At 46.4% G+C, this 21042-nt stretch overlaps 1 protein-coding gene across 1 annotated transcript in view; it reads left to right on the top strand.

Moving 5' to 3' along the window:
* The first annotated feature begins 227 nt into the window (after window positions 1–227).
* The window catches only part of LOC149435685 (protein mono-ADP-ribosyltransferase PARP14-like), a 99206-nt gene continuing 78391 nt past the window's right edge, over window positions 228–21042 (top strand). The window contains exons 1-4 of the mRNA XM_089662498.1: window positions 228–2227; window positions 11044–11280; window positions 11956–12177; window positions 15604–15685. Of these exons, the coding sequence (XP_089518624.1) occupies window positions 368–2227; window positions 11044–11280; window positions 11956–12177; window positions 15604–15685 (2401 nt within the window). The 5' untranslated portion in view covers window positions 228–367. The remainder of the gene's footprint in view (window positions 2228–11043; window positions 11281–11955; window positions 12178–15603; window positions 15686–21042) is intronic.

The following is a 21042-nucleotide window of genomic DNA, read 5'->3' as shown; positions in this document are numbered from 1 at the left end:
AGGGGAACTCTTCTAATAAGAACATCTGTTCTGATGACATTTTTCTAAGAGCAGAATTTCCGTCACTTTGTAGAGATTACCATTCACTTTCTGTTGCGCCTTGCGAACAGGCGTTTTAACCCTTCCCTACTCCATGGCTAAATATGTAATGTAATGTGGTGTCCTCAGTGTGCCATCATCCTGAACTTCTACCTTTCTATCTTTTTCAGTTGGTAAAAGAGTTCGGAAAGAGAATGAGTCATCCAAGACAAGGAAATCAGTTCCTGCAACACAACATGGGAGTAGGAAAGCTCGTGTAGAAATACCTAATTTTCAAGAGTTCACTTTCAGACCATTTAGTTGGAAAACTATCTTGAATTATAAAAAGATGAAGGACAACGTCAATAAGGAGATAGGTCAACAATGTGAGGCCATATGGCCAGAGGAAGCCTGCCATTATCCCATCCTCAAACTCATATTACCAGCTAGAATGCCCTCTGATCAGAAAATTATGAAAAAGCTTGTCATAAAGAAAAAAATTGTACAGTACAAAATTGGTCAGTCGGTCTGGGAGGCTATCAAAGGAAAAGTGAACAGTTCTACGTATACCGGAGTACAGGTCAAAACTGACTTGGCTGCAGGGAAGGTTTACCTGGTTGGTAAATCCAAGAATGTATCTGAGATGAGTCCAACTTTTAGAAACCTGTTAGAAGAAACCACAAGAGCTATTGAAAAAAAGAATGAAAGTTTGACTGTGGTGGTACCCATGTCCAAGGCCCAGTATAGAATTATGAATAGGAGTGGCCTAGAGAAGAAGATTAAGGAGCAGGTCCTGGAGTTGAAGATTGATTATGATGTAGAAACTAAGGAGATCCAGATATCAGGGCTGAGAGATGAGGTTCTTGCTGCCCAGCATAAGATATATAATTTTCAGAAACAAATAAAAACTGAATCCCTTCAATTAAATCCATACCTTGTCCAGTTCCTGATGTCCAATGAGAAACTGAGCAATTTCCTATTTGAAACTCACAGCATTAATGCCCTGCTGGAAATTCATGACAATGCTGTTAAACTGATCGCTTACTCAGAGGAAGCCTTCAAGAAAGCTGAAAAACAACTGAGAAAAGAGCTGATGTATAGAAGTATCTTTGTTGAACAGAAGAGTCTCCTGTCGTCCAATAATGCAATGATACAAACAGAGGTTCCAGTTGAGTCAAGGGTAATGATGAAGTTCTTTCAGGACAGAAGGGGGGCCATTTGGGGGAAAATACATAAAAAAGTAAATGTGATGGAGAATGGGGACAGGGTGTGCTTGTCAGGTCCAAGGACTAATGTTCAAGAGGCAGCATTGCTCATCAAGAATTTCCTTTTCTCACTTCATTGTGATACTCTGTGCATCGATAAACCAGGAGCCAAAAAATTTTGCATGTTCAATGAAAAAGTTCTAGTTGCAACTGCAAAGGAAGAATTTAACTGTGCAATACATTTAGGGGACACTAGTAGAAAAGCCTCTGTACTAGGTGACCCCAGATTCCAAGTGAAACTTCCAAATGGGTTGACCATCGCCATATACAAAAGCGACCTGTGCCGTCACAATGTAGATGTTATAGTTAATGCAGCCAATGAAAATCTACAACACATTGGTGGCTTGGCAAAAGCCATTTTGAATGCAGCTGGACGTAAACTTCAAGAAGACAGTGACAGGATCTTCAAGACGAATGGTAGCCTGTCTCCTGGTGACTCAGTAATTACTGATGCTGGCAATTTGCCATGTAAACAGGTCATCCATACTGTTGGTCCCCGATGGTCCAAGAGTTCACATTCAAGTTGTGAGCTGCTTTTACAGAAGGCGATCACCACTAGCTTGCAGCTGGCATCCATGTGCCACCACTGTTCAATAGCGATCCCAGCAGTCAGCTCTGGAATTTTTGCTTTCCCACTAAAGCCATGCATTGAGAATATAGTGGAAGCAGTAAGGGTCTACGTGGAGAGCCAGCAGACCACTTTGCAGAGAATACATCTGGTGGACATGGATGAAGAAACCGTGAAAGTTTTCTGTGAAGTTACTAAAGCCAAATTTGGCAACAAAACGAATGCTTTTCCACCTAAAGCACCTGGGATCCAACATGGCATTAAAGCGAAATATGAGAAGCCCCAGGTGCAAGTGATAGGAGGCAATGAGAACGCTGTGATGACCAAGGAAGGGATTATCATCAAGCTGCTTCAGAAGAAGATTGAAGACTGCACGGTATTAACTGACATCAGCATTACCTAATGTTTTTTACTTTTAAAAGTGTTCTGTCTCAAATGACTCTTTATGCAAAAGACAGACCACCCGAGCCCCAGTCTATATGGATAGTATGGCAGCTTTTTGACTTGACAAGATCCATAGGCAGCGTTAGCTCACCAAAAAGACCCAGAAATAGAATCCAGTGTAATGTATTCCAACCAGGGGCGGACTGACCATTTGGAAACTCGGGCACTGCCCGAGCGCCCGGGGTCAGTAGGGGGCCCCATGAGATGCCCCTGGTACCTTTTTCATAGGCTTTTTTGAGTTTGGGCAAGGACACAGGGGCCCCATGATCCCCTATTGCCCGGGGGCCCCATGAGTTGTCAGTCCGCCCCTGATTCCAACTTACATGGGATGTTTTTCTGGCCTTTCTTTATGGTAAAAAGACATTCCTGTCTTAAATTTTCCTTCCTCTACATTGATGAAACTGAAACTGGCTGGCTGTATGGTGAGGAAGGGAGGGTCTAGCTAAGGGCTGAGCTATCTAACATTTCAAAGCACCCCAAGGGGATTGGCAGGCAGAGGCGGCTGACACTAAATGGTTGGTTAGATGGATGAGTCTGGCAGGAGCTTTTATGATACACTGAATGTGGCTAGCCTGTGTTAGGGTAGGCCAATGAGGAGGAAGTTGCAATAATCTAGGCTAGAGATAGCAAGAGGGTGAATCACTACCTTGGAGGTGTCATTGGATAAGAAGGGGCATATTTTGGAGATTATACAGTCTTGAAGGCAGCAGGATTTGGACAGTGATTGGCTGTAGGGCCAAAAGAAGAGGTTAAAGTTTAGGACATCTAGAACTTTGCCATGAGTGAAGGAATTGATGATTGTGTTTTTGTGTTTGATAGAAAAGTCTGGGGAGGGGACATGAGCGAAGAAATATTATGAGTTCAGTTTTGGAAAGATTGAGTTTGAGGTAGTGACATAAAGTATAGATGTCTGAGGGGATTGAAGTGGAAAGGTAAGGGGTAGATAGATTTGAGTGTTTTCAGCATTGAGATGGCAGTGGAAGCTGTGGGGGGCTATCAAATGACCCAGGGAGGAGGTGTAGATAGAGAACCGGAGGGGTATAAGGATAAAGCCTTGGGAGACCCCTACAGAAAGAGAAAGAAGAGAGGAAGAGGTAGATTTGTAAGTGGAAAGAGCAGAGACTTGGAAGCCAAGGGGGCCAAATGTTTTGAGGAAGAGCAGGTGGTTGTATCAAAGGCAGAACAAACTTTTAGTATTATGATAAAGAGTAGTACCCTTTGGTTTTAACAGTTAGTATGTATTTTAGGAGGGAAGTTGTGGGCTAAATCCAGACTGAAATGAGTTGAGAGGGTTTCTATCAATGAGGTACAAATGGTTGTACACACCTGGAAAGGAAGGAAATCCACCATCTTGTAGCCTTTTAATGCTTTTACTGAAAAAATAACATGTCCTCGACTGTACAGCAATAACTTCGAATATTTCCAGACCAACAGTACAGGACACATCAGGGTAGAACACTTGACCATAACATATCCAGCCACCTCTCCCCCTCTCCTCTCTGTGAGTCCCCTTGCAGTGGGTTTTTGTCCAGAGTCCCTTACAGCTTAGCCCCTATAGGCCCTCTCCTTCCCTGCCTGCAGACTTACCTCAGAAGTAGCCTGTTCCCATCAGCCTTCTTCTTCAGACTCCACCCACACCAACCTATAAAGAGGTACATACTCCACCCACCCTTTACACCCAGGGGAGGGGCCTCACTAAAAGGGGTGCTAACCCTTGCTTACAAATTGACATGTAGCCGGGGTGTTGACATTAACCAAATTTTTGAAGTCACCAAGAAAAGTGGTAGCATTCAAAAGCAGAGAAAGTATGATAGCCAGGCAGAGAAATCATCAAATAGGAGTGGCACTGGTCCCGGAGGCTGATATATCACAGCAATCCTCAAAGGAACATGGGAAAAAAAAAACTAATGTGGTGAGCATCAAAAGAGAGGAGGGACAGAGAAGAGGTGAGGGGAGGTCCTGAAAAGTCCACCTCCCTTTCATCCACTGGGTCTGGGTGTGCGAGTCCAGGGGAGGCCACCATGGGAAAGGCCACATAAAAAAGACTCAGAAAAAAACATAATCTGGTATGACAAGCTAGATTGGTTTCTACTTCCACAGCGGTGACACTGCCCTCAAATCTTCCTTTTTTTGTGCTTGATATTTTATTGCTATTTTTGAGGATAACAAAAGAACATAGTAGATGTCAAAAGCTGAATGAGCAAGTTGCCATACTGTCCTACAGGTGGGGTCTCAGGAGGCATGGACCACACCGTATAGAGTGCACCGCAATACAGTACATGCCCCATCGGGGAGATTAGCCACGACTTTCCATTTCAGAGAACTAACAGGAAGTGAGTGTAAATCACCCCAAAGTGAGGGAAAATCCACCTTTGAGAGCTCCCATGGGAGCGTGTGCCCTTTAGTTATCGGTGGTAACTTTAGAATTTGGGGTATTTTGCTGCCAGGTCCGTATGGCGTACAGACCTGACAGCGTGGGGGGATGGGATTACACACAGTGCAATGACTACAGCTACCGGATTGTGTGTAAAACTGATAGGCAGACTCCTCCCTGTCACATGGAAGCAATCAGGTGGTTGCGCTGCTTCCATACACACCCGGTAACGGCTCTCACCCCCCCTTCATTTCCCCCATGTGCACACATCCGCTATGTATTCCAGGTTCCACTTGCCCATCTGTGGACCAGGGACCGGTATAGCGGGTGCTGCTAGGTAGAAGGAAGGGAGCAGAGCGGACACACGTCTACTGTCCTCCCCATTATGGTGCTGACCCAGAAGCGACCTATAAAACAGTATGGCTGGGAAAGAATCTAATGCAGTGTGATCTGCACTGCATTACATCCAGTGTAGTACAGGGGAGACATCCTGAGTCTTTTAGACCCTGGATGTCTCATTAAAGAGAACCTGTCACCAACAAATCATTACATAGAGGACTTTTTGTGATGGGAAAAAAAAGCTAAATATATATTTTTTGAATTGTAAAAATTAAAGTTACACCCAAGAACATAAAATCCCCCCTCCCAAAAAATTTTTTTGAGGCCCCACCCCACATATACGCACGAACGGACCTAAATGCATGCATAGGGGTGCCTCTGAATAAAAACGTTGATTGCTATACACATGTTACATATCGCCATTCACATTGGAGTGAGATAAATATTTCTAGCATCAGACCTCCACTTTAGCACCCAGGGGCGGACTGCCAACTCATGGGGCCCCGGGCAATAGGGGATCATGGGGCCCCTGTGTCCTTGCCCAAGCTCAAAAAAGCCTATGGAAAAGGTACCAGGGGCATCTCATGGGGCCCCCTACTGACCCCGGGCCCTCGGGCAGTGCCTGAGTTTCCAAATGGTCAGTCCGCCCCTGGTAGCACCAAACAATGGGGGGGCTTTTAAAAGCATTGCTTATGGAAAAAATAGGGTGCTGACATTTTTTGCCATTTCACCGATGTACAGAAATTCAAGGTTTGACATGTTGGGTATCTTTTTCCTCGGTACAACCTCATCTTTTACATTTTGTGAAAAAAAAAGTCTTGTATTTGTGTGCCCTGAAATTAACTTTACTGCGTTTCCTAGACCTTTGCAGTAATATTGAGCGACGTAAAAAATTGCAACTACCACTATTTTATTCTGGTGTCAGCAGATGGAACTGTGTCCCATCACTGCCGTCAGGGTATGGAATAGTGCCCCATCATTTATATTGGTGGGAGGAATAGTGCCCCATTGTTGGTGTCAGTGGGAGGAATAGTGCCTCATCATTGATATTAGTGGGAGGAATAGTGCCCCATCATTGGTGTCAGTGGGAGGAATAGTGCCCCATCATTGGTATCAGTGGGAGGAATAGTGCCCCATCATTGGTGTCAGTGGGAGGAATAGTGCCCCATCATTGATATTGGTGGGAGGAATAGTGCCCCATTGTTGGTGTCAGTGGGAGGAATAGTGCCTCATCATTGATATTAGTGGGAGGAATAGTGCCCCATTGTTGGTGTCAGTGGGAGGAATAGTGCCCCATCATTGGTGTCAGTGGGAGGAATAGTGCCCCATCATTGGTATCAGTGGGAGGAATAGTGCCCCATCATTGGTGTCAGTGGGAGGAATAGTGCCCCATCATTGGTGTCAGTGGGAGGAATAGTGCCCCATCATTGGTATCAGTGGGAGGAATAGTGCCCCATCATTGGTGTCAGTGGGAGGAATAGTGCCCCATCATTGGTATCAGTGGGAGGAATAGTGCCCCATCATTGATATTAGTGGGAGGAATAGTGCCCCATCATTGGTGTCAGTGGGAGGAATAGTGCCCCATTGTTGGTGTCAGTGGGAGGAATAGTGCCCCATTGTTGGTGTCTGTGGAAGGAATAGTGTCCCATCATTGGTGTCAGTGGGAGGAATAGTATCCCATCATTGGTGTCAGTGGGAGGAATAGTACCCCATCATTGGTGTTAGTGGGAGGAATAGTGTCCCATCATTGGTGTCAGTGGGAGGAATAGTGCCCCATCATTGGTATCAGTGGGAGGAATAGTGCCCCATCATTGGTGTCAGTGGGAGGAATAGTGCCCCATCATTGGTATCAGTGGGAGGAATAGTGCCCCATCATTGGTGTCAGTGGGAGGAATAGTACCCCATCATTGGTATTAGTGGGAGGAATAGTGCCCCATCATTGGTGTCAGTGGGAGGAATAGTGCCCCATCATTGGTGTCGGTGGGAGGAATAGTGCCCCATCATTGGTGTCAGTGGGAGGAATAGTGCCCCATCATTGGTGTCAGTGGGAGGAATAGTGCCCCATCATTGGTGTCAGTGGGAGGAATAGTGCCCCATCATTGGTATTAGTGGGAGGAATAGTGCCCCATTGTTGGTGTCTGTGGAAGGAATAGTGCCTCATCTCTGGTGTCTGTGGATAAAATAGTTTTCAGAAAGCTACAGTATGTACAGCACCCTGCCGGCCCCTCCCACCAGCCATTATCTGCTTGCATTGCATAGAGATGAAATTACTAGGTCTAACATAAGATATGTAATGGAAACAGAAAGGTTTTATTTAATAATGTAATTTTCATGTTGATGGGGAAGGGGAGGGCGACCAGGGAAGGCAAAGCATAAGCAATACTTAATTCAAGTTTTAAATGGAATGAGCTACCATAGAATGTTGTATTGGGAACTTATAAAAAAAGGAATAGACCTGACTGCCTTGAGGGATTAAAAGCCAGCCGTAGTTGTTGGGGTGTTTGTAAGCAGGTTGATTAATGAGCTAGATAGGTGCTGCCCCAGATGGGAGGGTTAGGGTTGATGGTGTTCCCAGGTTATTTCCTTGGTTGACTTTTTGGGTCCAATCCACTGGTCCTGTATCTATAAAAAGGGACAGTGGTCTGGAGCCCGGGGAGGCTGCTGCTGGAGCTTTAAATCTCAGGTCTTAAGTCCAAGTCTGTTCTGCCTTCAGTTTCATCCTGTCTGCTGATGCCGGAGTAGAAGATCACCTTCTGAAATGTAGAGGGACTGCTAGAACCTGAAAATGCCATCTACTAGACCCTGCCAAACCATGGACACATGCCATGCCATGCATGTACTCTGTCTTTACAGGTATCCCGGAGTAGCTCACAAGCCGAAGATAGGGCCTAGGGATGTTAGAGAAAAACTGCTTTGCACTGTGTATTTTTTCAGTACTGAACTTTTTCAGTGAAGCTTTCAAACTTTGCCTTTTTCCTGGTCTGAAGTTACGAAAGCAGTGTAATGCAAGTAAGAGGCACCACACATAGTCTCCCGCTTGGGTCAATAGCCCATTAGAGCAGCGGTTCTCAACCTGTGGGTCGCGACCCCTTTGGGGGTCGAACGACACTTTCACAGGGGTCACCTAAGACCATCGGAAAACACATATTTCCGATGGCCTTAGGAACGGAGACACCGCTCCTCTATCTGTCTCCAGGTGTGGGCGGGATGACATGCCGTCCCTGTCATCTGGACACACCCCCGGGATCAATCCTCGCCGGTGATTGGCCACCGGAACTGTAGCTCAGGAGAGGCACACAGGCGGCCAATCACCGGCGAGGAGGTGGAGCTTGGAGAGGAGGAGCCGAACGGCACCGCGAAGACCGAGCGAGTGAAGAGGAGGAGAGCGGCCGGAGAAGGAAGACATCTGACCGGTAAGTGTCTGTACCATGGGAGAGGGAGGGAGCCAGCGAGCCCAGGCTGGAGCAGGGGTCAGCAAGGTAAGTATCATTGGTGTCAGTGGGAGGAATAGTGCCCCATCATTGGTGTCACTAATACCAATGATGGGGCACTATTCCTCCCCCCACTGACACCAACAATGGGGCACTCTTCCTCCCCCCACTGACACCAATGATGGGGCACTATTCCTCCCCCCACTGACACCAACGATAGGGCACTATTCCTCCCCCCACTGACACCAATGATGGGGCACTATTCCTCCCCCCACTGACACCAATGATGAGGCACTATTCCTCCCCCCACTGACACCAACGATGGGGCACTATTCCTCCCACTGACACCAACGATGGGGCACTATTCCTCCCCCCACTGACACCAACGATAGGGCACTATTCCTCCCCCCACTGACACCAACGATGGGGCACTATTCCTCCCCCCACTGACACCAATGATGGGGCACTATTCCTCCCCCCACTGACACCAACAATGGGGCACTATTCCTCCCACTGACACCAACGATGGGGCACTATTCCTCCCACTGATACCAACGATGGGGCACTATTCCTCCCACTGACACCAATGATGGGGCACTATTCCTCCCACTGATACCAACGATGGGGCACTATTCCTCCCACTGACACCAATGATGGGGCACTATTCCTCCCACTGACACCAATGATGGGGCACTATTCCTCCCACGGATACCAACGATGGGGCACTATTCCTCCCACTGACACCAATGATGGGGCACTATTCCTCCCACTGACACCAATGTTGGGGCACTATTCCTCCCACTGACACCAATGTTGGGGCACTATTGCTCCCACTGACACCAGTGTTGGGGCACTATTCCTCCCACTGATACCAGTGATGGGACACTTTTCCTCCCACTGACATCAGTGATGGGACACTATTCCTCCCACTGACACCAGTGATGGGGCACTATTACCCCCACTGACACCAATGATGGGGCACTATCCCTCCCGCTGACACCAATGATGGGACACTATCCCTCCCACTGACACCAATGATGGGGCACTATTACCCCCACTGACACCAATGATGGGGCACTATCACTCCCACTGACACCAATGATGGGGCACTATTCCCCCCACTGACACCTATGATGGGGCACTATTCCTCCCACTGACACCAATGATGGGGCACTATTCCTCCCACTGACACCAATGATGGGGCACTATTCCTCCCACTGACACCAATGATGGGGCGCTATTCCCCCCACTGACACCTATGATGGGGCGCTATTCCTCCCACTGACACCAATGATGGGGCGCTATTCCTACCACTGACACCAATGATGGGGCACCATTCCTCCCATTGACATCAGTGATGGGACACTATTCCTCCCACTGACACTAATGACGTGGCACTATTCCTCCCACTGACACCAATGATGGGGCGCTATTCCCCCCACTGACACCTATGATGGGGCGCTATTCCTCCCACTGACACCAATGACGGGGCACCATTCCTCCCATTGACATCAGTGATGGGACACTATTCCTCCCACTGACACCAATGACGTGGCACTACTCCTCCCACTGCAAAATTACAGTTATGAAGTAGCAACGAAAATAATTTTATGGTTGGGGGTCACCACAACATGAGGAACTGTATTAAGGGGTCGCGGCAGTAGAAAGGTTGAGAACCACTGCATTAGAGTATGAAGACAGCAAGTGGTTACCAGGGGCAATGGAAGCCAACAGTCCGCCAAGCAGCCTGTCGTCAAGTGTGTACCTATGACAGGTGGGATAGCCTCCTGCAGCAAGGGAGTTGCCGACACTCTCATCAAGCAATCTGTCTCCCATGGCTATAGGAAGCAGATCAGCACCACAGAGGCCCCCGTCTTTTGCAGAGGTACAGTAGAGAGTTAATTACATGCATGCGGCCCCTGATAGGTGCACAGTGGGGTTCCATTCCGCTACTCAGAGTGAGGTTGTGAAGATATGCTGGACAGGTGGAGTGGACATAGGCTCAGTGAGTCCCTTCTAAATGCAAGTCTACATGAATGGTGTACATTGACATGGAGACAAGAGAGAGTTACCTGGAGGACAGTTTATTCCTCAAGTGTACACGGTATATGGCCGTCTCTAAAGTTAGAGGTCCGTCTTATGGTTGGGAATTCCCTGACAGCGGCCTCAGTCCTGTCTCGGGGCATTGATGGAAATGGCAGTGTAAAGTTACTTTATGTGAGAGGCAAATGACCTTGTTCAAGGAGCCTAGAGTAGCCCAGAAGAACCCACCTTAGGGTAGGCCTCTTATGTGATCCAGACTTTGTATCCAACAAGTTAATGGGAAAGCATGGAGGAAGTACCACCTACCTACCTACCTACCTCCTGACCTACATGTTGATGGGGGGGTTGCGTTACATTATTCTAGGCAAGAGAATTTATGAGAGGTTAAGCCAGATGGACACAAATCTTTCACAACTGTACTAACCATATAAATACATCTATCTGTAAACCATCTACATTTCCGCTAAGCTTCAGATATTCGGTATGTAATGTTACCTGTTATATAGAAGGTTGCTTTTCACATTTTATTTGATAACTTTTGTGATTGATTCCCTTTGGCAGACAGACGTCATTGTTAACAGTGTGTTGCCAAATCTGAGCATGAACAGTGGTGTAATATCCAGAGCCTTGCTGTTTCGGGCTGGATTCAATTTACAGCAGCTTCTGAACAATGCCAGTTCTGGTGCTCAGGTGTCTCCAGGATCCATCTTTAAAACTGGTCATTGCAATCTTACCTGTCAAGAGGTGCTTCATGCTGTGACCAATTTCTGGGACAATGGACAAGGAGCTTCAGAAAAGGTAACTGGTGGTCAACAGTGTGTAGCAGAGATACAAATGACCACTATAAAATGACAAAATATGATGAGACAGTGTCCTGGTGTATTATAAAATGTGATGCAAAAGACAATGGATTGTTGTAAGGGAACCCCGACTGCACTACTAGGGTATTTCCGTTAAGACTCCCGCTTCCCTGTCCGAACACAGATCCACGGACACCACCGCTGACCAAACAGGAAATAGACTGCTTTATTTTACATAGATACAAGATACAAGATATATACACAGGGCGGGGAAATACACCTAGTAACAGGAAACACATCAGCAGGCCGTCCCATCAGGGGGAAGGGCTGCCGGAAACACCCCCCCACCAAGCCAGTACAAACACATATATCCCATAATAGTTTGCTCCCAAGCAAGACACACAATAGAACAATAGGACCACGTGGCAGTAAACAATGAACAACCCCCACACCCCACCTATACATGTCTACACAATAGCAGGACATTTCAGCCAGGCACAGGGTGACTTACACATAAGAGGGATATGGAGAGCTGAGACAGGGGTCTCCCCACCTCTTCAAAGTGAGCTGTGTTCCATGGGCCCCCCACCCAAAGTCACTCCCGTCACAATTGTGTTTTCCATGATCGTCTTCAATGTAAATGTGCCTTACATTCAGGTCTTCTCTGTTTCAGATACTTCGGGAAATCGCTAAAAACTGCTTGACAATGACTGAACAGAACCAAAGGAAATCTATATCATTCCCAGCTATCGGAACTGGGGGTCTAAACTTTCCAAAGGCTTTGGTGGCATCTGTGATGTTTGATGAGATTTTCCAGTTTAGCTCCAGCAAAAACAGAAAGTACCTTCAAGAAGTTCATCTGATCCTTCACCCCAGTGATGGTGACACAATCAAGGTAACTACAAAGAAGGTTATGTCCACTGGGATGAAGTGGATGTAGAAGTTTCATCGACAGAGGCCTAACCTGGCTCCACCCTACGCTGTCTATTAAGTCCTAAGCTAAAACTACCTATAGAATCCCAGACTACGGGAGACAAGGATACCGTAAATAACAGGAGCTGTATATAAGTCCATTGCAATAAGCAGGTTCACCTACTAATACACTGGAAGGTGATCATATAGTAGCACGGACCTAGCTATCTGGCACTGTGCATTTGAGATGATATCAAAAAGACAGAGGTACTTTGTCTGTCACAAGGATTCAGATGCACACTCAAACAGCTATGGGTAGCTGCAGTGAGGCTATTAGAACATAGGAGGACTGTACTTGCCTAACAGTCTCTTCTGGCCTGGATTTAGCAGCATTGACAGGCCATGCGGTTGAAACCTTCATTCTCTCTCTCCACTTCCTTTTTATAGGGTTTCTGACCCAGACACACACAGACAGGAATTGATATACCGTATTTGCCGGCGTATAAGACGACTTTTTACCCCTTAAAAATCTTCTCAAAAGTCGGGGGTCGTCTTATACGCCGGTATAACATGACATGACACTTTTTAGGGGGGAAAAACGGAAGGGACACTAAGTACAGGGGTGGGCAGGGGCTATTTCTTACCTGGTTCCGGTCCCACGACGATCCGGTCCAGGAAGCGCGGCTGCGCCTTCAGTTCGGCCACTGGAGTTCGCGCGGTTGCTCGGCTCCGCCTCCTCACCAGCGATTGGCCGCCAGAACTGTAGCTCAGGAAAGGCACACAGGCGGCCAATCACCGGCGAGAGGGTGGAGCCGAGCGGCCGCGCGAAAATCGAGTGCAGGACCAGCAGGTAAGTGGTCAGTGTAGAGGTGCTGCTGCAACCACATATGCTGGCTGCAGCAGCACCATACGAGAACAGAGTCAGCAAGTGTCAGTGGGAGGAATAGTGCCCCATCATTGGTGTCACTGATACCAATGATGGGGCACTATTCCTCCCACTGATACCAATGATGGGGCACTATTCCTCCCACTGATACTAATGATGGGGCACTATTCCTCCCGCTGATACCTATGATGGGGCACTATTCCTCCCACTGACACCAACGATGGGGCACTATTCCTCCCCCCCACTGACACCAACGATGGGGCACTATTCCTCCCCCCCACTGACACCAACGATGGGGCACTATTCCCCCCCCCCACTGACACCAACGATGGGGCACTATTCCACCCCCCACTGACACCAACGATGGGGCACTATTCCACCCCCACTGACACCAATGATGGGGCACTATTCCACCCCCCACTGACACCAACGATGGGGCACTATTCCACCCCCCACTGACACCAATGATGGGACACCATTCCTCCCACTGACACCAATGTTGGGAGCCTATTCCTCCTACTGACACCAATGATGGGGCACCATTCCCCCCACTGATACTAATGATGGGACACTATTCCCCCCACTGATACCAATGATGGGGCACTATTCCTCCCACTGATACCGATGATGGGGCACTATTCCTCCCACTGGTGTGCACTGGAAGAGGGGTAGTCTTATACAGCGAGTATAGCCCAAACACTACATTTTAGCAGGAAAAGTAGGGGGGTCGTCTTATACGCCCAGTCGTCTTATACGCCGGCAAATACGGTACATAAATAATCTCTAGCAGTGAAACCACAAATGGGAAAAATGGGGAACTAGGACTTTAAAGTACCAAATCACACAGTAATATAGTAGTATCAAAAGATAAATCTTCTATTAACCACTTGTCCTCCTGAGGATTTACCCCCCTTAATGACCACGCCTCTTTTTGCTACTCGGCGCTGCACTAATTCAACTGATAATTGCGCGGTCATGCAATGCAGCTTCCAAACGAAATTTATGTCCTTTTTTTCACACAAATAGAGCTTTCTTTCGGTGGTATTCGATCACCTGTGCGCTTTTTATTTTTCACACTATAAACAAAAAAAGGCCAAAAGTTTTGAAGAAAAACAATATTTTTTACTTTCAGCTATAAAAAATATATAGTAAACTCAAAGTTTAGGCCAAAATGTATTCTGCTCCATGTTTTTGGTAAAAAAAAATCCCAATAAGTGTATATTGATTGCTTTGTGTGAAGTTATAGTGTCTACAAACTATGGTATAGATAATGGAATTTACGCCATTTTTCTGCTATACAGCGCTGCGCTAGTTTAACGGACAATTGCGCGGTCATGCAATATGGTACATAAATTAAATTTACATCATTTTTTTCCCCACAAATTGAGCTTTCTTTTGGTGGTATTTGATCGCCTGTGCGGTTTTATTTTTTGCGCTATAAAAAAAAAGACTGACAATTTTGAGGAAAAAAAAACAATATTTTGGACTTTTTGCTATAAAACATGTCCAGTAAAAAAAAATGCAAAACTCAAATTTAGTCATAAATTTCTGCCAAAATGCATTCTGCGACATGTCTTTGCTAAAAAAAAAACCCAATACGTGTAAATTAATTGGTTTACGTGAAAGTTATAGCGTTTCCAAATGGCGGGAAAGATACTGGGAATTTTAGGGGTTTTTTTATACTAATAATGGCGGCGATCAGCGAATTATGGCGGCAATCAGTGACTTATGGCGGGACTGCGGCGGACATTCTGACATTGGGGGGTACTGACTTGGGGTCACTGACATCCCCAAAAACACTAATACAGTGGTCAGTGCAAAAAAAAACCACTGACACTGTACTAATGGCACTGGGGAGGAAGGGGTTAACTTTATTTTGCAGGGAAGGGTTATAGGAGTGAGGGGAGTGTTTTACTAGGGGGGGGGGGTGTGTGTGCTGCACTGGACACCGCTGATCGAGAGAGAGAAACTCTTCTTTCTCGATCAGCTCGTCCTCGAGCTGACAGGGAAGTGACAGAAAGCACAGCTACTGCAGCTGTGCTGTCTGTCACTGTTTGCCGCCGATCGCCGGGAAACAGCCGGTAAGGACTGGCTGTGACCTGGCGACTGACTGGCAGTGATCAGCGGGACAGATAGGGCGGCGGCGCGCCTCGCACGCGCCCCCTAGCTGTTTACAAAACACATGTTTTAAAACATGGTTTTGCCTGCCAGTGCCGTCCTGCCACCGTATTTCTACAGTGGCAGGGCGGCATGTGGTTAATGAGATATTAAAAAGCCTTCGAGGGCTAGACATAACCCAGAAATGTAGACAATAAACATAAAGATGTATCAACAATAATGTTACATACTGTATAAACAGTGTTGGAAATACATTACACTGCTTTGCTACAATGTCCATAGAGAACCTCCAACGCGTTTCACCTTGTAAGTCTTCCCCAGGGGGTTCTCTGGTAACTCTCTGGTTTTCATACACATTCATATTTTTGGGGAACTACTCACATTTTCTTGAGTTATTTATTTCAGGCATTCTCAAGCCAGCTGGCAAAGTACTCTGATGCTTCTACCAACGAGACCCCCGACAGAAAACCAGCTGGGACAGAATCAAGTAATATTTTTAAACAAAAGCTTATAGGAAAATATTTTTGTTCTTTTGGTCATACAGAAATACATTTGTTTATAAGGTCTATTAAAGGGGTGTTTTCTTGCTTAAATTGTATCAAAACCCAAAACAAAAATGTAATGAATTGCAGCTTATGGGTCCTTAAAGATGGTTGCTGCGTTAGTTTTCCATTTTTCAGGCTTGATTCTTTAGCTGGATCTATCCTGTGAATAACATGCTTTCTGTCCATGGGTGGCTATGTTCACTTCTCCACTGGAGGGAGCTGTAATTATCACCCAGGCTGGACTTTAAACACAGCTTCTTCTTCTCCATTACATGGGGAGATTAGAAGTTTACAAAAGAAAGACAACAATGTTGTCACATTTACCTCTCCTAAGGTTTCAGTGTTGAGTCTCCTTCATTTCTCTTGATTACTCCATGTATAATTTGGAGAAAGGGCTGCCTTAAATTGTGAAGCGACATATGGCATGGCAATCAAGCCACATGTTGTTACATCTATTTAACGCCCAATTATTGCCGTAATCTTACCTGCCTCTTTCCTGCCTCTGGTTCTCTATGTCCTCTGTGCTGTTTTAGCTGCCAGTGCTTGCTGTCCCTCTTAAGCCAGAGGGCTCGAGTATCTCTAGTGTGCCTCAGTGTCTCCAGTGTGCCAGAGGGCTTGAGTGTCTCTAGTGTTTCACAGTGTATCCAATGTGCCTGAGAGCTTGAGTGTCTACAATGTGCCCTCTTATCTTCAGTGTGCCTGAGGGCTCGAGGGTCTCCAGTGCGCTTCAGTGTCTCTAGTGTGCCCGAGGGCTTGAGTGTCTCTAGTGTACTTTAGTGTCTCCAGTGTGCCATAGGGCCCAAGTGTCTCTAGTGTGCCTCAATGTCTCCAGTGTGCCATAGGGCTTGAGTGTCTCTAGTGTTCCACAGTGTATCCAATGTGCCTGAGGGCTTGAGTGTCTGCAATGTGCCCTATTGTCTTTAGTGTGTCTGAGAGCTCGAGGGTCTCCATTGCGCTTCAGTGTCTCTAGTGTGCCCGAGGGCTTGAGTGCCTCTAGTGTGCTTTAGTGTCCCCAGTGTGCCTGGGGGCTCTAGTGTCTCTAATGCCCTTCAGTGTCTCCAGTGTGACAGAAGTCTTGATTGTCTCCAGTGTGTCTGAGGGCTGGAGTGTCTCCAGTGTGCCCTATTGTCTCCAGTGAGCCTGAGGACTTTAGTGTCTCTAGTGCCACAGTGTCTCCAGTGTGCCTCAGTGTCCCCAGTGTGCCTGAGGGCTTTAGTGTCTCTAGTGCCTCAGTGTTTCCAGGGTGCCTCAGTGTCCCTCGTGTTCATGAGGGCTCGAGTACCTCTTGTCTGCAGTGTACCAGAGTTCCTAAGTATCAATAGTACCTCAGTGTCTCCAGTGTGCCTGAGGGCTCGAGTGTCTCTAATGTGCCTCAGTGTCTCCAGTGTACCTGGGGGCTGAAGTGTCTTAATGTACTTGAGGGCTCGAGTGTTTCTAGTACCTCAGTGTCTCCAGTGTGCCTGAGGGCTTGAGTGTTGCTAGTGTGCCTCAGCATCTCCAGTGTGCCTGAGGACTCAAATGTTTCCAGTGTACTTGAGGGCTTGAGTACCTCTAATGTGCCTCAATGTCTCCAGTGTGCCTAAAGGCATGAGTGTCTCTAGTGCAGGGTCAGACTGACCATTTGGAAACTCAGGCACTGCCCGAGGGCCAGGGGTCAGTAGGGGGCCCCATGAGATGCCCCTGGTACCTTTTTCAAAAGGCTTTTTTGAGTTTGGGCAAGGACACAGGGGCCCCATGATCTCCTATTGCCCGGGGGCCCCATGAGTTGTCAGTCCGCCCCTGCTAGTGTGCCTCAGTGTCTCCAGTGTGCCTGAGGGTTTGAGTATCTCTAGTATGCCTCAGTGTCTCCAGTGTCTCTAGTGTGTCTCAGTGTCTTTAGTGTACCAGAGTTCCTGAGTGTCAATAGTACCTCAGTGTCTCCAGTGTGCCTGAGGGCTCAAGTGTCTTTAGTGTGCCTTAGTGTCTTCAGTATGCCTGGGGGCTCTAGTGTCTCTACTGTTCCTCTGTTTATCCAGTGTGTCTGGGGACTCAAATGTCTCTAATGTCCCCTGTGTGCTTGAGGGCTTTAGAGTCTCTAGTGCATCAGTGTCTCCAGTGTGACTGAAGGCCTGAGTGTTTCTAGTGTGCTTTAATTTCCCCAGTGTGCTTGAGGGCTTCAGTGTCTCCAATTCCTCAGTATCTCCAGTGTGACTGAAGTCTTGAGTCTCTAGAGTGCTTTAATGTCCCCAGTGTGCCTGAGGGCTCAGGTGTCTTTAGTGTTCCTTAATATCTTCAGTGTACCTGAGAGCTGAAGTGTCTCTGATGTACTTGAGGGCTTGACTGTCTCTAGTAACTCAGTGTCTCCAGTGTGCCTGAGGGTTTGAGTGTCTCTAGTTGTGCCTCAATGTCTCCAGTGTCTCTAGTGTGCCTCAGTGTCTCCAGTGTCTCTAATGCAGGCATGTCCAAAGTCCGGCCCGCAGGCCAATTGCAGCCTGTGTTCCGGTTAAATATGGCCCCACAGGTAATAAGATGATGCTTAAGAAGGGAGCGTGCCTTTGCCTTTCATCGGCCTTGCGCATGCTCTGAATGCGTTGCGTTGCATGCTGGACATCCCTACGTCATCATGCTGACGCCGATGTTGCGCTCCAGGGTGGACTCCGGAAGCCATGTTTGGATCTCTCACATCCCTGTGAACATCCCGAGGACTCCGGACACCATCTTTGGATCTCTCACATCCCTGTGAACATCCCGAGGACTCCGGACACCATCTTTGGATCTCTCACATCCCTGTGAACATCCCGAGGACTCCAGACGCCACCTTTGGATCTCTCACATCCCTGTGAACAGGAACTCCAGACACCATCTTTGGATCTCTCACATCCCTGTGAACAGGAACTCCAGACACCATCTTTGGATCTCTCACATCCCTGTGAACATCCCGAGTCTCCTTATGCAAATATTATTGTTTATTCTTTACAATTTGGCAGTAAGATTTTGTGGCCCCCAATGAATCCCTGAGCACCGCTCAGGACTAAGGATGAGCTTGGGCAAGTGGAGCTGCTCATCCTTAGACTCTTCGCCTCACACAGCCACAAACGTTGAAATGAATATGACTGAAGAGCTACTTGACCTCCAGAGCCTTACGGACCGAACAAGAGGAAAATATTTATTTGATACAAATGGAGAAACAGAAAAAGGGCACACCGACCTAGTGCATTATCGTTTAAAATAATTTATTAAAGAAAGAAAAATAGAAATCATACTCACAATGGACATAATAACACAGCCATGTCAAACTGAACAAGGTGTATGATGTTGGCTCTGAGGAAGAGGTTGTGTTCTCGAAACGCGTTAGCCAGTTGGTCATCCAGGGTTCCATCGTATGGACTCAGATGTTGTTTGGATCATACACCTTGTTCAGTTTGACATGCCTGTGTTATTATGTCCATTGTGAGTATGAAACCTATTTTGTTTCTTTAATGCGCCCTTTTTCTGTTTCTCCATTTGTATCCAGTGTATTCGGACCACCCCGGTCTGTTGAGGGCAGCAAGCAGTGCATATTCCAGAAAATTCCAGAACATTCCTATTGGGTCTACTGAGTCCTTTCCTAGCGCAGGAGTAAAGTGTTTGTTGTGTTGAAAATATTTATTTGTTTCTGTTAGTTCCACCATAGATGACATGAAACTGCCTTGGAACAAAGTTACTGGGATTATTACTGATGGGGCACCTGCCATGGCTGGAGAACGAAGTGGATTATCAACCCTAATCTGTTACAAGGTGATCGAAGAAGGAGGCAAAGCTATTAAACTCCATTGTATCATTCATCAACACGTTCTCTGTGCTAAACATCTCAACTATGATCACGTTATGAAACCGGTGCTAAAGACCATTCATTGCATCCGCTCTAAAGCCCTGTGCCACCGCCAGTTTAAACAGTTTCTACTGGACTTCCAGACTGAATACGAAGATGTTTTATTCCTAGATTGTCAGCTCCCAGGATCAGAGCCCTCCTTTCCCTCTTGTATTGAACTGTATTGTTGCTGTATTTGTGGCAGGCGCAGCACCCTTCGGTGCCTAGTGCGCTGTGGCATTAGAAAAATGATGCAATTGCTGTTTCTTTGTTTGATTAGACTGACTTTACTCTGTAATTCCTCCAATGCCGCTCTATGGATGCAGTAGGTTTAAAGAGCACACCGAATACTTTAGTTAACTTCTTTAATAACTTCAATCTTCTTCATATAACACGGCTTACAATGGCTTGTTTCTTTCATATTAGAATGGTTTAATTCGTATTACATTGGGTTGATTCAATAGCTTATCTCGATAGATTCGTTAGATTCGTTAGCTTATGTTGTTAGATTAATTCGTTAAATTCGTAAATTCGATAGGTTCGATTATGATTACTCTACAGTGACTTGATTTGTAAGTTCGTAAGTTCGGTGGAACTATTTGGCCTTCTCTACTTCCATGGAGCTTCTCTGATTGGAACTTTGTCTGTTTCCTCCTCTGTCTGGTGAGCATGTGTCTCTAGAAAATCCTAGCAGGGAGTTTTACACAGGCACAAATGTGAAACTGGCTGGGATTGGTTAAGGCTCTGTACAGTGTGAGGCTGTCTGTGATTGGCTCACCTTATACTAACTCTTAAAGGCATATTTTCCTTTTCTGCTTCTGCTAACACAATGAATATAGAAATGTCATATAACAATCAAAGACATAAATCACAGCAATGATTCTGCTTTTGGCTTTAACATATGCACACATACACTGTACTGAGGTTATTGGCAGGTTTGGTATACACATATATGTGAACCATATTAGCAACCTAGGACTGGTCTTAGCTGGCCAGCTACAGTATTGTCTCCCTTTATATTGTAAAGCGCTGAGCAAACTGTTGGCGCCATAAACCCTGTATAATAATAATAATAACTAGACAATCTACAATTTCTGGGGAAATTGTGTAAAGTGTTCTTGCCGCAACCTTTACCAAATGATTGATGAAATGTAAGCAGTGCACATTGCAAGCCTGATAGTGAGAAATGCATTTCAGCTTGTATTTTGAAGCTCACAGTCCAGCCTCGTGAGTCATCTGCCTCTTGAGTGACCTTTGGTTGATGCACCTGGAGAGGTCGGAGTAGGCTCACTGTGCTGAGACAGCTGGGTTGCTATGACAACTCACTCTGAGAGGAATGTCAGCATGCCTGTTCTAAACAGGCTTTTTAAACTTGCCAAGTTCAATTGCGTGCTAAAATTAGTATTAATTAAATATTAAAGAAAAGAAACATAGTGTCTTCTCCGGGATATCAATTATTTATTTTTATTT

Source organism: Staurois parvus, unplaced genomic scaffold (assembly GCF_062004578.1).
Source record: "Staurois parvus isolate SC_StPar_1 unplaced genomic scaffold, SC_StPar_1.0 ptg001482l, whole genome shotgun sequence".
NCBI classification, from domain to species: domain Eukaryota; kingdom Metazoa; phylum Chordata; class Amphibia; order Anura; family Ranidae; genus Staurois; species Staurois parvus.
The sequence above is the reverse complement of the archived record's forward strand: the minus strand, read 5'-3'. Positions and strand labels throughout refer to the sequence as shown.